The 20960-nt window shown below is 41.1% G+C and overlaps 1 protein-coding gene across 1 annotated transcript in view; it reads left to right on the forward strand.

Annotated features, from left to right (window-relative positions):
* Positions 1–773: 773 nt before the first annotated feature.
* Positions 774–20960, forward strand: part of LOC101606975 (estradiol 17-beta-dehydrogenase 11) — a 34909-nt gene continuing 14722 nt past the window's right edge. Inside the window, exons 1-4 of the mRNA XM_004661602.2 lie at positions 774–1057; positions 5656–5763; positions 11808–11939; positions 13373–13479. Of these exons, the coding sequence (XP_004661659.1) occupies positions 848–1057; positions 5656–5763; positions 11808–11939; positions 13373–13479 (557 nt within the window). The 5' untranslated portion in view covers positions 774–847. The remainder of the gene's footprint in view (positions 1058–5655; positions 5764–11807; positions 11940–13372; positions 13480–20960) is intronic.

The following is a 20960-nucleotide window of genomic DNA, read 5'->3' on the forward strand; positions in this document are numbered from 1 at the left end:
GCCCTCCAAGTGCTGGGATTAAAGGCATGAGCCACCACACCCGGCTTCTCCGCCAAATATTGATAGGTCAAATGGGAGACGATTGTCCAAATATATTACTCTTTCTTGTGGAAATCATCTCCTTTTTAATGTGGTAAGATTTTTTTTTTCCCCTAAGTCCTGGTAATGGTGAGATTGGATAAAAATCCCTCAGACTTGCAGAAATCACGTCTAATTCAAATTAAAATATGATGTAGGCTCATTTCTCAGCCAGGAGCAGGGCTATCATATAAAGAAATGGGTTTCATGCAAGGTATCTCAGCAGTTGTCTTTACTGGTCCCTAGCCCCGTCGTCGCCCTTCCATCCAGTTTCCACCTTCGGGTCCTCTTTGCCCACAGAGCGGGCCCCCTTCGGCTTTCAGGACACGCATCTTGCATTCCTTCTCCACACATCTTGCATTCCTTGTCTGCATCGCACGTGCTTTCCTTTGAGGTGCGGTTCCACGTTTGCATCCCCTATCCTGTGTGATTGCAACCCCTCAACTTCCAAAGCCGCCAGTGACCTGCAGGCACAGTCAGTTTATCCTTTTAAGACCCGGGAGCTATGAAATTCAGGGAGGCCTGAGAGCAGCTAAGCCGGCAGGGTCGGCTGGGAGTCCGGGAGGAAGTAGGAGGTCAGGAGGCCGCACCGCCCCGGGGCTGCGTCTGGACTTCGTCCATCCCTGAAGCGCCCGCCGCCGGCCCCGCCGATCGCAAACCCCTCCCCCGGGCCGGCCCCGCGGAAGGAGCGGTTCCCGCTGTGCGCTCCACACCGCCCTGCCCGCGGCTCTGCGGCGCGCACTCGCTCCCGAGAGCTGCCCCGGAAAGGATGAAATACCTCCTGGACATTTTCCTGTTGCCGATCTTGCTCATCCTCTTCTACTTGGAGTCGTTCGTCAAGCTTTTTATTCCCAAGAGGAGAAAATCAGTCGCCGGAGAAATCGTGCTCATCACTGGAGCTGGCCATGGAATCGGGAGACTGACCGCCTATGAATTCGCCAAACTTAACTCCAAGCTGGTTCTCTGGGATATCAATAAGGTAATAAGCGCTCGCTGCGTCTCTTTTCTGCTTCCTGCACTTGGCTCACGTCCACGTTTACCAACCCACCACTCTTTGCCGCTTCTCCGAAGAAGGGGGAGGGAGGGCGTGTGTTTTGATCCCAAGACGAATGGACCCAGGGGAGATAAGAGGCTCACTTAACCGCGCATTACTACTTAACATTGTAAATCGATGCTGGAAATCGTTTGTAATCTCCTCCCCAGCCTGATTCCATTGACCCTGTCTCTGTCTTAAGCATTTGAAAGAGGGGTGAGATGTAAGTAAGGGTGCTAAGAGAGGCTCGAAGCTACTAAATCCGACCTGCAGTCACTGAAATACGTGGCTTAAAAGTCTGTGCCCTACAGAAAGCAACATTACTCCACCTGAGTTACTGCCAAGAGTAACTTTTGAAATCATCCTCTAGTAAAAAAAAAAACAATGATTAAAAAAAAAAGGAAATTCAATATGCTATGTGTTTAACCCGGGACACATGTAGGTGTGGGATTAATTAGGTAAGATAGGAGGACCAGAAATTTCGCCTTATGTTTGTCTTTGAGTAGATGAATTAAGAGGTTTGTGGAGGCACCTGCTGACCTGAAATGCTGCCCATTGCACGCTAATGATCACTCAATCCTGCCAGCAAGATTCAGAGGTTAATGTAAGCTAACTCAAAAGAGTGGTTGAGAGAGACAGCAATCAACAAATTCTACTGCCTAGACATTAGTTACAGGTGATAAACAGGAGATAGGGTCCAATGCCCCCTCCATGAAGTAGAAAAAAATAGATGCCAAGTACTTATTTATGCAATGAAAGATACCAAGTACTTCCAGAGTAGATAACTGGCCAAGCTGTGGCATGGTGGTGTGGTCTCTTTGCTTCTTCTTCTTCTTTTTAAAATGTTCTATATTATTTATTATTTGCAAGCAGAGAGAGAATGGGGGCACCAGAGCCTCCAGCTGCTGCAAACAAACTCCAGATGCATGTGCCACTCATGCACCTGGCTTTATGTGGGTACCAGAAATTGAACCCTGGGTCATTATTAGGCTTTGCAGGCAAGCGCCTTAACCGCTGAGCCATCTCTCCAGCCCCTCTTTGTTTCTCTTTTCTACAAGGTGTATAAAAATCAGCACCTCCCTCCAGAAGGCCAGGAAGATGACATGAGATGATGCATGAGGAAATTTAGCCTAGTGTCTGGTGTATGGTAAACATACTAATGTGTTATTTTATTTTTTTTAACAAAGAGTGAGTTAAAGGAGATAGGAAATAGCTCAGTCTGACTGGCCAGCCTGCTTGGCAAATTCCAAGCCAGTGAAAGACGCCTCTAGAAGGACGGACACCTAGACTTGTCCTCTGGCCTCTACACACACTTGTATTCACACAGCCATGCGCACACCTGTATATACAGTCGCCGTGTTTGGATAAGCACAAAATGAACACACATGCCAGGCAAAATATGATTTAATGGTGGGTCATAGAGATGTAGTTGAGCACTTCCTCCACTGACTGTGCACTCAAAGTTTTTACTCAGATTCAGGCTGTCAAAGCTATAAGTCAGAGCATAAGACAGATCTCGAGTTCACATCAGATCAGATCTGAGTTGTTTGTTTATATTTACTGCATCAGGAAATCTTGGAAGAAGTGGTGAGTTTCCTGTCTTCAAGAAGCTCTACCAAGCCAGGCATGGTGGCGCATGCCTTTAATCCCAGCACTCGGGGGGCAGAGGTAGGAGGATTGCTTGAGTTTGAGGCCACCCTGAGACTCCATAGTGAATTCCAGGTCAGCCTGGGCTAGAGTGAGACCCTACCTAGAAAAATCAAAAAAAAAAAAAAAAAAAAAAAAGAAGGTCTACCAAAGGCTCATAGTTTTCCATGTCCCCAGGCTTAGTCTTGCCGATTAGCTTGACTTCCACTTGTTCCTTTTTCTTTTTCTTTCAAAAGCAGTCTGATGAGCCAGACGCATTGTTAGTTGCTGGTAAGTATTTTCAGGTTGATCGCTCCAATTGCACAAAGAACAAAGTGCATGTAATTAATCCAATGGCCACCCACATGGAAGGCCAAGTATTTGAAAACCAGGAAGATGGATTAAGCCAAGACAAACTATTGGCAAAATCCTGGTGTCAAGATGTCTCTTTAATATTGTTTCGTAAGACAATTACTGTTTGACTAATTTGGTTATGTAATCAATTAAGATGTCTAGTAATATAATTAAGTAGGGACCCTTGAAGATGTTTATTAGTTTTGTCCTATGTATAAATATAAGATATGGGGCCATACATATAGATTTATGTCTCCAATTATAATTTAAAGTGGCCTGGAGCCAAGTGGCTTCAATTTGGTCCCCAACATATGTTATAGATGATTTCATTGGTTGTACTCAGGTTAGTTTTTTTTTTTTTTTTTTGTCTGTCTCATATTGTATAGTAATGACACTCATTACATTACACAGTTTGATATACAAAGTACGTTATTGGAGTAGATTAGGTGACTTTTTCAGTGTCTTGACAAAAGTAGCTATGATAAAAACAGCAGTAGCTATAGTGTCTATGAGCATACCAAAAACCATTTAGGTCTAGTGAAGCAATATACTACTTTAATAATTAAAATAAAAGTCCTGGATTCTTATTAAGGCTTAGTATAATTTACTGGGATATATATATAGGTCTCACATCACTTAATTATACTTTTATTAAGAAACAAGCAGGCTATGGGTTCAACCCAATACCATCACCCCCCCCCAAAAAAAAAGATGGAGACAGCTGAGATAGCAATGTTTTCTCTGTAAAGAGGGCTGAACAAATGCAAAACCTGGCATTGAAGGAAGGAAGAGAAGTAGCAGAGCATTCTAGGTCAAGATCTGAGCTGACACAAGTAGGTAGTAACCATGTTTCCTTTGTGGCAGTTAAGATTTTAAAATATGGCTGAATAGAGGTGTGCTGCAGTTGGAAGTAACAAACTTGATTGCAGACTTAGTATGAAGAACAAATGTGTTAGTAATGTGTTGTATTAGTAATCACATATTCACAAACTTTTTCTTTTTTGACGTAGGGTTGTGTTGTAGTCAGGTTCACATTGCTGGTAGAAATCACCCAACCAAGAGCAGCTTATAGGAAAAAAAGAAGTTTATTTTGGCTTACAGGCTTGAGGGGGAAGCTTCATGATGGTAGGAAAAATGATGGCATAAGCAGAGGGTGGACATCAACCCCTGGCCAACATCAGGTAGACAACAGAAACAGGAGACTGTGCCAAACACTGGCAAGGGGAAACTGGCTATAATACCCATAAGTTTGCCCCCAACAATACACTGCCTCCAGGAGGCATTAATTCCCAAATCTCCATCAGCTGGGAACCTAGTATTCAGAACACCTAAGTTTGTGGGGGACACCTGACTCAAACCACCACAGGTTGGTCTCACTCTAACCCAGGCTGACCTGGAACTCACTTTATAGTCCCAAACTGGCCTCGGGCCCACATTTGCTCATGCTGTGATTGAAAGACCTATGCCACCACACACCTTCTTAATCTCATGTTTAAATGACAGTTTAGATATGTTGGATTAAATATAGGAATGAATTGACCAATGCATGAGTCAAATGCACAGAATTGTAGAAACTACCTATCAATCACAATGGTTGTACCCAGTCTTTGCTGCCTGGTACGCCTGGCTTTACCATTCACCCTGGTTGTGAGATGGAGATGATAATATTCAGCTTCTTACAGGTTTCCAACATGCTTAGGGGGATAGTGAACTTCTATGGGTACATAGCCCAAACAGAGCCCTATGGGACAAGTGTACAGCCAAGTACCAGACGATGAGAGGAGCTTGTCTTGCTATGTTGGACTTATGCTTGATTGAATCTATGTGGTACAATCAATTTGCAAACAGTGCTTCCAATTCCTGTTTGTCATGTCTGTCACTGCAATTTGTTAAGTGATCTGATGCTTCCTTCTACATTGATCTGAACAATTTCTCATGTTAGCTTTTGGTTTTGGCATGTTTCAGCACAAATATTCGGGAACAAATTCTTCAATGAAATAATGGAATGAATGCACCTGAGAAATGGTTCAGTTAATCTAAATAAAATACTCTGCCAAGTTAAGCTTTATTTTTGAAACATGCTACCCAGAAAAATTTAAATGAGGTACATGGCTCACATTACATATGTATGGGACAGTGCTGGTCTGGAGACCTAAGGGAGAGACCCCCCCCCCCCATCATAAGTTCCTGGAAGCTGTTTATGTCTGGGAGGCCATGAAGGGTTTTGAGCCAGTTTCCGTTGAAGAGAGTCCTCTGAACAGTGGGTTGCAAAGAGAACGCAGAGGAGAAGCGGTGGAGGAAGCAAGTGAGGCTGGGAAGCAGGGCAAAGGCTGTGGTGGAAATCCAGGTAGAGAGATGGCACGGTAGAGGTTTGTCATACCAGGGTGGGATAGCAGAGGTTTTGAGAATGGTTCAAAAAATTTAGGACTGCGTAGTGAGCTTCTTGTTACATTAAATTGGTTTAGTTGAAATAACCCACCTTTTACTTAACACATTTTTCCTACTTGATTTTTAGCTGTTAGTCATTTATCTTGTTCTCTGGCCCTCTTTGTTCCTTTTTCTAGAATGGCATTGAAGAAACGGCTGCTAACTGCAGGAAACTGGGTGCGCTGGCTTATCCCTATGTAGTGGACTGCAGCAAACGAGAAGAGATTTACAGCTCAGCAAAGAAGGTGACATTTAAAAAAAAAATTATGTAGAGAAAGGAAGGGAGGAGGGTACTTAATAGGTTGATATTGTATATATGTAATTACAATGATTGTAATGGGGAGGTAATATGATGGAGAATGGAATTTCAAATGGAAAAGTGTGGGGGTGGGGAGGGAGGGAATTACCATGGGATATATTTTATAATCATGGAAAATGTTAATAAAAATTAAAAAAAATAATTTACATGTAAAAAAAAATTATGTATTGCACAAGAGACAGACAGAGAGAGAGAGAAAGAGAAAGAGAGAGTATGGACACAACAGAGCCTCTTGCCACTGCAAAAGAATTTCAGGCACATGTACCACATTGTGCATCTGGCTTTATGTGGGTACTGATGAATCAACCCTGGGTCAGCAAATTTTGCAAACAAGCACCTTTAACTGTTATTCCATCTCCCCGGCCCTGAAAATTTATATTTAGTTAGAAATGTGTCATGTGAGAGTTAGGAGGTATTTTGGAGGCAGTATAGTTTGTTAATGATACAAAGTAATTGAGAAAAATTGTGATTTTGTTTGTCTTAGGCTGGCTACTGAAAGACTCATAACTAGATGGTGCAGGTGAGATTCTCAGGCATTAGTGTATTCCAGAACCTTCTGGAAGCTATTAAAAATGTATACTCTTGGCCAGGCATGGTGGCATACACCTTTAATCTAAGCACTTGGGGGGCAGAGGTAGTAGCATTGCCCTGTGTTTGAGGCCACCCTGAGACTACATAGTGAATTCCAGGTCAACCTGGGCTAGAGTGAGACCCTACCTCAAAAAAACAAAAACAACAACAACAACAAATACACACACATACACACACACTTGTTACTGGAGTGTAGCTTCGTGATAGAGTGCAGTCTAGCAAGTGCAAGGCCTGAGGTTCAATCTCTACTATCACACACAAAATATATACATATGTGTGTCTATACATATATAAACATATATTTGCATTCTTGGACCCCCACCTGCCAGAAGCTTTCTTTTAGTATGTGTGGGACAAGGCTCAGGAATCCACGTTTGGAACCCTGTATGCCCTCACCTCACCCACGATTCTGCCCATGCATGACATTGGCCAAATCCCTGACAGTGTCTTCTGAGAAATGGGTTAGAAGCCTACTCTTCATCAGTTACTATTGTTGTTTTAGTTTTCGGTGTATGTGTGTGTTTAGCATGTATGGCATGTATGTGTGTGCATGTGGTCCATATATGTGCGTATACAGATGCACGGGTCTTGTTTGCACAACTGCAGAGGCCAGAGGAAGATGTTGGTGTCTTTCTCTATTGCTTTTTCACTTAAATTCTTTGAGAAGGATTCTCTCACTGAACCTGAAGCTTGCTGTTTTTGTTTTCTGGTTAAACTGGCTAACCAGGACGCACCAACCATCCCCCCGTCTCCTCTCTCCTCAGCACTAGGGTTGGCATGTGCAACCATGCTCTTTAAGAGGATGCTGGGGATTAAACTCAAGTCCTCATGCTTGGGCAACAAATATTCCTACCTTCTGAGCCATCTCCCCAACCTCCAGTTTCTTAAAATCATAGGTAGAGCAATCCCTTCCAGGTGTCACTGGCTTCCCCTGTGTACAGCTGAAACAGTCTATTTATAAAATGGTGTTTTGCTCTAAGGGCACTTTCACTTACTTGCTAACTACAGTCCTATATGCCACCATGAGGAAAGAATAGATAATAACAAAGAAAAAAATCAAGAGTATTTGGGAAAATTCTTTAGGAATAGGAAGCAGTAACTTGTCTGTGAAGAATCTTATTAATTTGGAGACAGTATAGCAGCTTACTCAGTACAATTACGCAAATCATCCTGCTATTCATGCTCAGTTTGGGGCATTGTTCTTTGTTTTATGTGACCACATTGGGTTACATAAGGTTATTTGCATGCAAGTACATAATGTTCTTTGAGCATATTCCACCACCTTGTCCTGCTACCCTTTATTTTTTTCAATTATTTCTGCGTGTGTGTGTGTTTCTTGCCACTGCAAACAAATACTAGATGCTGGCACCAGCTTTGCATCCAGTTTACCTGGGTAACTTGGGAATTGAACCTCAGCTGGCAGGCTTTGTGTGCTGAGCCATCTTTATAACCCAGTTATTTATTAATTTATTTGCACGCGTGTGCATGTGTGCACGCGTGTGTGTGTGAGATCATGCTGGGGCCCTTCGCTGCTTTAAATGAACACCAGATACTTGGACCACTTTTTGCATTGGGCTTACTGGGGTGCTTGGGAACTGAACCTGGGCCGACAGATTTTTGTAAGCAAGTACCTTTAACCACTAGCCATCTTCCCTATTCTTAATAATTTCCATCCTGTACTATACATGAGAATATTGATGGTACTAATGAAAGGCCAACTAACTTAGCTTCACAGTTACTAGTTTAAATGTACCTAATGGTATTCAGTCCTTATGGACGAGACTTTAGCTTGGTACACTGAAGCCCTCCTACCAGGCACTCGTGGACTTTTGCTCCTAGCTGCCTTATGCTTTCAGGTCCCTTTTCCTGGCCTTTGAGGTCAGATATGGAAGAATGCATGCTCTACTCTTTAATAGCCATGGGCCTTTGGTAAGCATCTAAGCCATCCTTCTTGTTTTATGTTTTTTATCTTTCGAGTGGTCATCAAAAGTTACTGTCTCAGAGCCGGGCGTGGTGGCGCATGCCTTTAATCCCAGCACTCGGGAGGCAGAGATAGGAGGATCGCCATGAGTTCGAGGCCACCCTGAGACTACAGAGTTAATTCCAGGTCAGCCTGGACCAGAGTGAGACCCTACCTCGAAAAACCAAAAAAAAAAAAAAAAGTTACTGTCTCAGGCTGGAGAGATGGCTTAGCAGTTAAGCGCTTGCCTGTGAAGCCCAAGGACCCCAGTTTGAGGCTCGGTTCCCCAGGTCCCACGTTAGCCAGATGCACAAGGGGGCGCACGCGTCTGGAGTTCGTTTGCAGAGGCTGGAAGCCCTGGTGCGCCCATTCTCTCTCTCTCCCTCTATCTGTCTTTCTCTCTGTGTCTGTCACTCTCAAATAAATAAAAATTAAAAAAAAGTTACTGTCTCATAGAATTATCATGAACATTACACGTGACAATGAAATCATATTAAAGGTGTAACAAAGTAAGTTTCTAATAGGGTACTTAACTCTTTCCCTCAGTTCTCCAACATATCATAGCACTATAAATAATGATGTCTCTGTTAGTGGAAGCTAGCTTTTATTTGCAACACAATGTAGTTACCCAAAGAATAAGCCTAATAACTCAAATGTAAAAAAAGTCTCATGTAAGATATTCTTGGATTTCTAACTCTTGGAATTAACATTATAAGTTTATAAAAATATAAAGCATAAGTATTAAAATTCTGTAGTCTTTCTTATTTAAAATTGTTACTGGGCTGGAGAGATGGCTTAGCAGTTGAGTCACTTGCCTGCAAAGCTAAGGACCCAGGTTCAATTCCCCAGTACCCTGGCATGCCCATTCCCCCCTCCCTCTCCCTCTCTCTCCCTCTCTTTCCCTTTCTCTCTCTCTCTCTCTCTCTCTCTCTCTCTCTCTCTCTCTCTATATATATATATATATATATATATATATATAATATGTGTGTGTATGTATATGATTCTCTCAAATAAATAAAATAAAGTGACTTTTAAAAAACTTGTTACTGATTACATTACAATCTAAAAGATATAACAGTGATTTTGAAAAAGCATTGCATCACGTAAAGTTTTTCTTTCATGAATACAAACAGTTTTCACAGTTCAAAGGATACCTGTGACCAGTCTTGGCAAGTAGCCCTGGTATCTTGCTAACGTTTCCTCAACTGAAGTCATTTTACCTATGACAACCTCAATAACCTTTGAAATTTGGCCCTAAGAGCTTACATAAGCCCTTCTACATGTTCACTTTATTTTTTAAATGTTCTTCCTTCTGAATTAACACTCAAGTAAGGAATTGATTGTCAAAAGAAAACATGGACATGTTAGAAAGACCAGAATGTATAATGTTCATGCTTACCTCATTTATGTTTCCATACTGAGTGCTTTCATGGGCACCCAAATGGTCAAGAAAAGGACTTTCATTCAAGCTCTTTATATATATATAGAGATGTAAATGGATACATAATGATGACATATAATAATAAAGACAGTAATAACAACTTATTATGTAAATCAAATAGCTAATTATATACATTATTTCTTTTGTCCCTACAGTAATTCACAAACGCTCTTTATTCTATCTGTTTTAAGAACAGCAGTGGGGCTGGGTGTGGTGGTGCATGCCTTTAATCCCAGCACTTGGGAGGCAGAGGTAGGAGAATCGTCATGAGTTTGAGGCCGACCTGAGACTACATAGTGAATTCCAGGTCAGCCTGAGCTAGAGAGAGATCCTACCTCAAACAACAACAACAAAACACAGAATAGCAATGGGAAGTTTTGAGAGGCTCAAAGCGTGTTCAGTCCAGATAGTGACAGCCAGAACATAACGCAAGGCTGACCACAGACACCCTACTCTCCCCACCCCAAGTTTCTCGCCACCCAAGGGAGAATGAGTAAGAACAATAGAAGAACGTAACTGAAAGTAGAGAGCTAGAAGATGTGACCATGTGTTTTTAAACAATGCCTGAATTTTTAAAATATTTTATTCAATTTACTCACTTATTTATGTGTGTGTGTGGGGGGGCTGAGTGAATAGCTCCCAGGGCCCCTGGCTGCTGCCAACAAAAGATGCTTGCTCCACCTTTTACATCTGGCTTATATAGCTGGCTTGAGAATTGAACCCAGCCAACAAGCTTGGCAAGCAAGAACCTTTAACAACTGAACCACTTCCTGGCTCCCAGATCATCTTAATAGTCCTTGGATTTGCTAATAAATTTAACTCATTTTTGCTTACCTTTTAAAGAAGTGTTTAAAATAAATACTATTTAGGCAAATTTCTCTTGGATTATAATCAGTACAGGAAAGTCAAGAAACTAAGTTGCAAAAGAAATTTTTTACTTTTCTTAAAAAACTTCTTTTGAAGCAGAGTCTTACTATGTGCTCCTTGCTGGCCTGGAACATGCCATGCATACCAGGCTGTGGTGGTTTGATTGAGTTGTCCCTCCGTAAACATAGGTGTTCTGAATGCTGGGTTCCCAGCTGATGGAGATTTGGGAATTAATGCCTCCTGGGGCAGTGTTATTGTTGGGGACGGCGGGCTTATGGGTATTATAGCCAGTGTTCCCTTGCCAGTGTTTGGCAGAGTCTCCTATTGCTGTTGTCCACCTGATGTTGGTGAAGGTGTGAACATCAGTTCACCCTCTGCTCATGTTGTTGTTTTCCCTGCCATCACGGAGCTGACCCTGTAAGCCAAAATAAACCTCTTTTCCTACAAGCTGCTCTTGGTTGGGTGATTTCTACCAGCACTGTGAACCTGACTACAGCACAGGCCCATCTCAGATTTGCAAAGTTACTCCTGCTTCTGCCTCCTAAGAGTAAGAACCTAGGCGTATACCATGGTGGCCAACTGCAGTAGAAATTTCTAATTAACTAGTAGATTGGTTGGCAGATAGCTTTGACTTTAAGTTGCCAAAATCAAAGGGGTCACCACATGGATAACAAAACTTCCTTTTCCATGCTTAGTAGAAAAAGTATATACTCCTTTAGAAGCCATTACATATAAATTTATGTTCACACTTGATTATACACACACACACACACACATATACATATATATGTTTGGTTTTTTTGATGTAGGGTCTCACTCTAGCCCAGGCTGACCTGGAATTCACTATGTAGTCTCAGGGTGGCCTTGAACTCACAGCAATCCTCCTACCTTTGCCTCCTGAGTGCTGGGATTAAAGGCGTGCACCACCATGCCGCCCTGCAATTAATTTATTTTTCTAAACTAGGTGTGGTGGCCAGTACTCAGGAGGCAGAGGTAGGAGGATTGTTATGTGTTTGAGGCCAGCCTGAGACTATGGAGTTCCAGGGCTACAGTAAGATCCTACCTCAGGGGGAGGGAAAAAAATGTATTTTTTTTGCTTTTAATTTTGAAGGTGAAGGAAGAAGTTGGAGATGTTAGCATTCTGGTGAATAATGCTGGGGTGGTCTATACAGCAGACTTGGTTGCTACACAAGACCCTCAGATTGAAAAGACGTTTGAAGTTAATATTCTTGCACATTTTTGGGTGAGTATGTTTTATTTTTATTTACCAATTTGAACCCTGGAGATTAAAGTAGAGTTTCTAGAAGAAATTTGAAAATATTAAGCCAATGCTAAATTTTCCCCTAAGTACGACAGATAGCATTATACAAAGAGTTCATTTCTTGCATTATGACCAAATTCTACAAAGTTGCTTTTTTTCAAATTAATAATAATAATAATAAGGTAATTCATTATAAACTTTATATATTGTATATATTTTGTTTCTTTTGGTTTTGTTGTTGTCGGTGGTGGTGGTTTGTTTGTTTTTGAGATAGAGTCTCATGTAGCCCAGGCTGGCCTCAGACTTACTAGGTAGCTGAGGATGGTTTTGAATTCCTGATTCTCTTGCCTCTACCTTTCAAGTACTGGGGTTATCATGCCCAGCTTTGATGTTTTCATTTCATTCCAGGCTTTCATATCTCTCTGTAATGACATGGAGATGAAGTAGGGAAATAGAGACCATCTGGGGGACTGACTGTGACCCCAGTGGTGAATTCAGTTTGCTTTCAAGTTCTCATGAGTCTCAGGCCTCTTATTATTTCCAGGCCTAAGCCTTACCGACTTTACATTGGACATAACATTCAAGGACTTTAGAATGTGGTTCTGAAGTCAACAGTTCCCAAATAACCAGTTTATAAAATGTCCCTCAGTCTTTCTTGGGGTAATTAATATCTTAATATCACTATTGGACAGATGAAAATGTGACATTTTCTTTCACACAGTTGCTTCCAGCTACTGATCTTTTTTTGGTGTTTTTTTTTTTTTTTTTTTTCGAGGTAGGGTTTTGCTCTAGCCCAGGCTGGCCTGGAATTCACCATATAGTCTCAGGCTGACCTCAAACTCATGGCAATACTCCTACCCCTGCCTCCCGAGTACTGGGATTAAAGGCATGTGCCACCATACCTGACTTTTTTTTTTATGTTTGGTAAAATGTAGGGAATTGTATAACATGTTTCTACAGCCCTAGCACATAGTAGGCACTCAACAAATGTTTGGAGCATGAATCATCGAGTAGCCACTGGAAGATGGCTCTTCACAGTATTTTGAAAATAGGACCAAGCAATTTCCTGACAATCTCACATTAAGTGTAAATTATTTTGGCAACTCCAGATGATTGTCCCTATTTGATATAGAGGTGGTAGAAGATGTCAGTGATGAGAGGTGGAGAGTTAGAGGGTATAAGAAGGTAGCGTTTTAAATGAGATGGATTCTCAAAGCTTTCCGTATCTTTGTTTTATTTAGTTTTCTGATGGTGGCATCTTGTCTACTTGTCTTATAATGTCATAGTTGTCAATTTGGGTGTTTTCATTTACACCAGCAACAGTATTTTAAGTATATATCTTTCTTTTCAATTATTCTCCATCTAAATCATAACCTCTGTTTTTTTTTTTTCCACTTAATGAAAACTATTTTTAGACTACGAAGACATTTCTTCCAGTGATGATGGCAAACAATCATGGTCATATTGTCACCGTGGCATCAGCAGCTGGGCATATTGCAGTTCCCTTCTTACTGACCTATTGGTATGTGAGCATGTGTTTCCTTGTTAGGAGCCGCGCAGACGCTATTACAAGCTGGCGCCGGTTTCTGGCCTCTTATTGGTCACAGCTGGTGTAAATTTAGCACAGTGCGCATGCTCCAACCCGTTGCGGGCCGATGCTAATGAGGCATCCAGAAAGTAACCAATCACTGGTGGCCACATATCCACAGTTGACCAATCATTTGTGGGTAAGCAGCCTAAACCCTATATAAACAGTTGCCTTTCGTGGTTCTGGGTCTTCGCGTCTTAGCATCTAGCAGTTTGGCAGTCCCCAATAAAGTGTGTTCAGAAGAATCCTGATTGTGGCGTCCTCCTTGCTGGCGAGGCGGGCGTGACAAGTGGTGCCGAAACCCCGGGAATTGAAGAACATCTTGCACCAGCGAAGACCCCTGTTTTAAGGAGGATTCAGAACTGACACACGGGACGGACGGATCCGGACTTTTTTCTGAGAGGTATGCTGCCCTGGGAGGTTGATGCTATTGTTGTGATTTTCTTCTTGCCCTGTGTGCTCATTAAAGTGAAAGAGGGCCAGAGGACTTTAGCGGAACATCAGGACAGTATGTCAGAAACAGAAAAAAGGGAACAAAAAGGAAAACAGAATAAAAGGAAGGAACAAAATGTAATGAAGGTTAATGGTAAAAATAAAACTAAGGTTAATGGTAAAAAGAAAACTAAGGTTAAAGATTTAGAAGGTAATAAAAGGAAGGAACAAAATGTAATGAAGGGTAATGATAAAAAGGAAAGAAAGAAAGAAGGAAAGAAAGAAAGAAAGAAGGAAGGAAAGAAAGAAAGAAAGAAGGAAAGAAAGAAAGAAAGAAGGAAAGAAAGAAAGAAAGAAGGAAGGAAAGAAAGAAAGAAAGAAGGAAAGAAAGAAAGAAAGAAGGAAAGAAAGAAAGAAAGAAAGAAGGAAAGAAAGAAAGAAAGAAAGAAGGAAAGAAAGAAAGAAAGAAGGAAAGAAAGAAAGAAAGAAGGAAAGAAAGAAAGAAAGAAGGAAAGAAAGAAAGAAAGAAGGAAAGAAAGAAAGAAAGAAGGAAAGAAAGAAAGAAAGAAGGAAAGAAAGAAAGAAAGAAGGAAAGAAAGAAAGAAAGAAGGAAAGAAAGAAAGAAAGAAGGAAAGAAAGAAAGAAAGAAGGAAAGAAAGAAAGAAGGAAAGAAAGAAAGAAGGAAGGAAAGAAAGAAAGAAGGAAGGAAAGAAAGAAAGAAAGAAGGAAAGAAGGAAAGAAAGAAAGAAGGAAAGAAGGAAGGAAAGAAGGAAAGAAAGAAGGAAGGAAAGAAGGAAAGAAAGAAAGAAGGAGAGAAAGAAAGAAAGAAGGAGAGAAAGAAAGAAAGAAAGAAAGAAAGAAGTACTGAGATACATGGAGGGAACTTCTTTCTGCAAGCCAAAAGAAATATTTTAAAGGACCCCTGCCCTCTGATACAGTAGGCTTGGTGCTAGGACGCTCATCTTCAGCTCTGAAAGGCTTAATTGTTCACCCTGGAGTTATAGATGAGGATTATGAAGGACAAGTAAAAATTCTGTGCTCTTCCCCTAGAGGGATATCTTCTATTTCCTGTGGGGATCGTATTGCTCAGCTTTTAGTATTGCCTAGCCTACATGGCTTGTTCCCTTATAAAAAGGATATTAGAGGAACAAAAGGTCTTGGATCCTCCAGAGGAGGATGTGCCTATGTCTCACTGGATCTGGATGAAAGACCAACCTTGGAGTTAATTATTCAAGGAAAAATTTTCTCTGGTATTTTAGATACGGGAGCAGATACTAGTATTATCTCCACCAAATGGTGGCCTTCTAATTGGCCTGTCAATCAGTCTTCACAAACTCTACAAGGGTTGGGATATGAGTCTTCTCCTAGTATAAGTGCTCAGGCTTTAAGATGGAGGGATCATGAAGGACGTGTGGGAGAATTCATACCATATGTACTCCCTTTACCAGTAAATTTGTGGGGACGAGATATTTTACATCAGATGAAGTTTAAATTGACTAATGATTACTCTAATCAGAGTCAACAAATTATGAGAGATATGGGGTGTGTTCCAGAAAAAGGATTAGGAAAAAATGTCACAAGGAAGTCCAGAGCCTGTGACTGGTACTCAAAAATTAGATCGAAAAGGACTGGGTTTTTCCTAGGGGCCATTGAGGATGCTTTGCCCATACCCTGGGTGACGGAGGCACCTGTGTGGGTACCCCAATGGCCTCTCACCTCCGAGAAATTAAGAGCAGCAAAAGAACTTGTGCAGGAACAATTAGAGCAGGGACATTTAGAATCCTCACAATCACCCTGGAATACTCCTATTTTTGTGATCAAGAAAAAGTCAGGAAAATGGAGACTTTTACATGACCTGAGAGCTATTAATACTCAAATGCAAATTATGGGACCTATACAAAAAGGTCTGCCTTTATTGTCAGTGCTGCCAAAACATTGGGAACTTATTATAGTGGATATTAAAGACTGTTTTTTCTCCATCCCTTTGCATCAGAGTGATAGACAAAGATTTGCCTTTACTTTACCATCTGTCAATCATGAGGAACCTGATGCTAGATATCAGTGGAAGGTCCTGCCACAAGGCATGGCCAATAGCCCAACTATCTGTCAATTATTTGTTTCTCATGTCATTAAGCCAATAAGACAACAATTTCCAAAAATAAAAATTTGCCATTACATGGATGATATTTTATTATGTGGGCAATCTGAAGAGGACCTAAAAGTAGCTTATTCGAGATTAAATGAATCTTTAAAATTAAAAGGTTTAATAATTGCTCCTGAAAAGGTACAAGAAGGAGTAATAGGTAGTTTCTTAGGTACAAAAATATATCCTGATAAAATTACCCCTCAAAAGGTCACAATCCGTAGAGATCATTTAAAAACTTTAAATGATTTTCAAAAATTATTAGGAGACATTAATTGGCTTAGACCTTTTTTGAGGATTCCCACATCTGAGTTAAAACCTTTGTTTCAAATTTTGGAAGGAGAAGCTCACATTACTTCTCCTCGTAATCTTAATCCTGAAGCTATTAAGGTATTAGAAAAAATAGAAAAGGCTATACAAAGTTCTCAGTTAATTAGAATAACAGAAGATCAACCTTTTTCGCTGTGTATAATACAATCATCCTTGTTACCCACTGCTGTTTTGTGGCAGGATGGACCTCTGTTATGGGTCCATTCTCATTCCTCTCCAGGAAAAGTTATTGGACATTATCCTACGTTAGTTGCAGAGCTTGCCTTAAAAGGACTTCAACTAGCCATCACACATTTTGCCAAATTTCCTGAAACAATCATTGTTCCCTATACTACATTTCAAGTTCAAACTCTCTGTGCCACTATTGATATGTGGGCCATTTTAAGATGCACCTTTTCTGGAGAAATAGATAACCATTACATATCTTTTATGATATTCAAAATTCTATTAGAAATAGGTGTCATCCCTTTTTTATACAACATATTCGAGCTCACACTCTGTTGTCTGGCCCTATGGCTAGAGCTAATGAATTGGCTGATGTCGCCACAAAACACCTTTTTTGGGTTGCAAACAGGTACGAAGCTGCTGTAGATTTTCATAAACTGTATCATGTTCCTGCTCAAACTTTAAGATATAAATTTCAGCTAACTAGAGCTGAAGCTAGAAATATTGTACTCCAATGTCCTAATTGCGCAGAGTTCAGACATACTCCTTGTCTGGGCATTAATCCTCGAGGCTTGCGCCCCTTACATTTGTGGCAAATGGATGTAACTCATATTCCTGCTTTTGGAAAAATGAAATATCTTCATGTCTCTGTGGATACTTACTCTGGTATTATACATGCCACAGCCCTTGCTGGGGAAAAGGTGTCCCATGTCATCACTCATTGCTTGGAGGCCTGGGCTGCTTGGGGAAAACCCTACAGTCTTAAAACAGACAATGGTCCGGCCTATACTTCAAAGACTTTTCAGCAATTTTGTCAACGCTTAGGTGTAGAACACAAGACAGGATTACCTTATAACCCACAAGCACAAGGGATTGTGGAACGTGCTCATGGTACACTCAAGACATATTTATCTAAACAAAAAGGGGAAATAGGCCCCACGACGTTGGGACCTAAAGGAACTATTTCCCTGGCTCTTTTTACACTTAATTTTTTAAATTTGGACGTGATGGGTAGGTCAGCAGCAGACAGGCATTGTCTGCCACCATCACCAGTTTCAGAAAAAATAAAATGGAAAGATGTTATATCTAATCAATGGAAGGGCCCGGATCTTGTTTTAATAAGATCCAGGGGAGCTGTTTGTGTTTTTCCACAGGATCAAGACAATCCCATTTGGGTTCCTGCCAGACTGACGCGAGTGGTCAAAGAGAGTCCAGAAAAGGATGAAGATCGTGATTGCTGTGCTGATGATATTACCCCTGTTCAACCTGCTGGGGATATGGACAGAACCCCTTTGGGGAATACTCTCAGTATTCCCAAAACCTCTACCTGTAATACATGAAGCTGTTCTCCTAGTTCTATGACTTTGTTTAGAACCAAAAAGAGATTTTGGGATTACTACAGCCATTGTGGCTGCTATTACTATATGCTGTTCTCCTAGTTCTATGACATTGTTTAGAATCAAAAGAGATTTTGGGATTACTACAGCCATTGTGGCTGCTATTACTATACAAACTGCTGCGACTTTGAATAATTTATCAGCTAATGTAGCTAATACTTTGGATGTTCAAACTTCTATTAATTGGACTGGATATAGAAAGCTACCCTTTATTTGAAGGAATGGGCTGGAATGGGTTCCATGATGCTGTTTATGATTGCTGCTGCAATCGGGTGTTTTTGGTGTTTCTGTAAATTGCGAAGTCAAAGACTCAGAGACAATGCTATGCTAGTGCAAGCATTTGCTGCACTGGAATCAGGACATTCACCTAATGCTTGATTGATAACTCTGAAACAATAGGGAGCTGAAACCAGTGATTGGTGCTTACTCTGGGCCTCGTTGGTACTTGCATGATGTGCCTGTGTGTAATTTTGCTATTGCTTGACCTGGACGTTTTCTCCCTTTGTTTGAGCTGTCTTGTGGCCTTTGCACCCTGAGAGCTTATTCTCATTGCACCAGGTTAGGCATAAGACTTTTAGTTTTATTTCACACTCAGCCTTTGCACATCCTTGAGGAATAACTCATTGCACAGGATAAGGTGAGTTGTGAGTTTTCCAAGGCCTTATAACCTTGATCGCCTGTTGCCAGAAGTGGGAAAGGCTAGATCGGTGATTTGGTCCCTTGGTGTCTAAATAATAAAAAAAGAAGGGGGATATGTTAGGAGCCGCGCAGACGCTATTACAAGCTGGCGCCGGTTTCTGGCCTCTTATTGGTCACAGCTGGTGTAAATTTAGCACAGTGCGCATGCTCCAACCCGTTGCGGGCCGATGCTAATGAGGCATCCAGAAAGTAACCAATCACTGGTGGCCACATATCCACAGTTGACCAATCATTTGTGGGTAAGCAGCCTAAACCCTATATAAACAGTTGCCTTTCGTGGTTCTGGGTCTTCGCGTCTTAGCATCTAGCAGTTTGGCAGTCCTTAATAAAGTGTGTTCAGAAGAATCCTGATTGTGGCGTCCTCCTTGCTGGCGAGGCGGGCGTGACATTTCCTTAATTGATTCCTGTGTTTAACCCATATGAGATTTTATCTGTTTATTTATTTTTGAAATAGGGTTTCCCTGTAGCCCTGGCTGGCCTGGAATTCACTATGTAGTCTCAGGCTGTCCTTGAACTCACACCCATCCTCCTATCTCTTCTTAATCTCTGCCTCCTGAGTACTGGGATTAAAGGCGTCACCCCCCCACCACCACTGGGCCCCGTGAGATTTCTTATCCTGTCTCATGAGAACTACCTTTATCATGTTATCATGATAATAGACTTGAGGTTGCTGAGATGGAAGAGTTGCACAAAACATTTGGATGGATTAACAGCATATCAGCTATTAGTCCCTTCGTTTCAACTAGAATCCTGTCCCAGAGTGGAGGCAGGAATTTGTCCAATTGTAATCCAGTCACTGAAAAGTTTTCCTATACCTTCTGTCCTAAAGAACTAAAAAAACTCCCGCTGAGTGCTGTCAGCATGGGAGTGTTATGCTGATGTCCACTGCATGACTCTGGTGTGTGTTCACATCCTGCTCTGTTTATAGTTGAACATCTTTTCCAAAAGATGACAGTAGAAGAGCTTACCAAGAAAAATGGCATTTCACATTCACACAGGGGTGTCATCTGAGGTACCAATCAGGTTTGCAACCACAAAAAACGGTTAGTGTACTTCCCACCGAGAGACAGCTGTGGTTTCTAACCCCGCTGTTCCTGGCCTGTAGTCTTAACCAATGGCAGTTGTCTTCATTTCAGTTGGCTGGGTTTTGCTCTGCATCTCATCAGTGGTAAAACTTTCCCAGAGACACAAAGACTCTGCCAGCAGAAGGCAGAACTAGTAAGAGATGGGCAATTAAATGGTGCACAGCTCAATGAATTACTCCATGGGGGAAATATCTGTTTATCATATAGGTCCTAGGAGCCCCTCTTAGAATTTAGCCCAGTCACCACTAACAGGTGCCCACAGTATTGACCCGTAATGCCACAGGTTCATTTTGCCTGGTTTTGATCTTTATATACATGGATTCTCACTGTATTTGTGAGATGTAGCTGTGTTGTCATTCGTAGCTATTATTTGATTATTTGATCATTTTCATGGCTAGCTAGTCTTGTATCATGTGACTACACAAGCAATTTTTCTGCCCATTCTAATGTTTATGAACATTTAAGATGCTTCCAGCATAGTATTATTTGAATGATATTATGAATAGTGGCCTAATCACTTACTTGCTGTGAGATCTTTCTAGTCTTTATTTTCCTCATCCACAAGCCACTTTTATAAGAGCATCAAATTTTAATTACACAATATAGTTAGCACAGAATCTAAAATTCTGCATGTATTCAGTAATAAGCGGGTGCTTATTGGCTTTATGTTTTAATACCATTTCTCTGTATTCACACAAAACAACGAGGGCTCACTGCACATCTCAGTTTCAAGAGTACTGCTCCCAAGGGCCTAATTAGATATCTTCCAGCTCTTCTTTGTTAGAAAAAAAATGAAAGGGACACAAAGTCCTTTCTTTCTTTTCCCCTATAGCCTAGCCTTCACATACTGTGTCTGAAACTGCTACAGCTAGAGACTTTATGATAGTTCTAATCATCTATTCATCTTACTTTAGGAGTTCTAATGGAACAGTTTTAGTGATTAATGTGAGAAACGCAAGATAACAGAACTGGGTTCATGGTGGGGAAGGATGAGTCTTGATTCTATTATAAAATGTGTTCTGTTGGTAGCTGTTCTTTTCTTTTTTTTTTCACTAGTATCTTGATTTTAAAAAGAAAGCAATTTGCTGACAAATATGTTTTGTCAGACGAACTAGCCAGTTTGGGAATACTCAGCAAAACTGAGTCATGCACATTAGCTTGTAA

This window comes from Jaculus jaculus, chromosome 2, assembly GCF_020740685.1.
Source record: "Jaculus jaculus isolate mJacJac1 chromosome 2, mJacJac1.mat.Y.cur, whole genome shotgun sequence".
In the NCBI taxonomy this organism is placed as follows: domain Eukaryota; kingdom Metazoa; phylum Chordata; class Mammalia; order Rodentia; family Dipodidae; genus Jaculus; species Jaculus jaculus.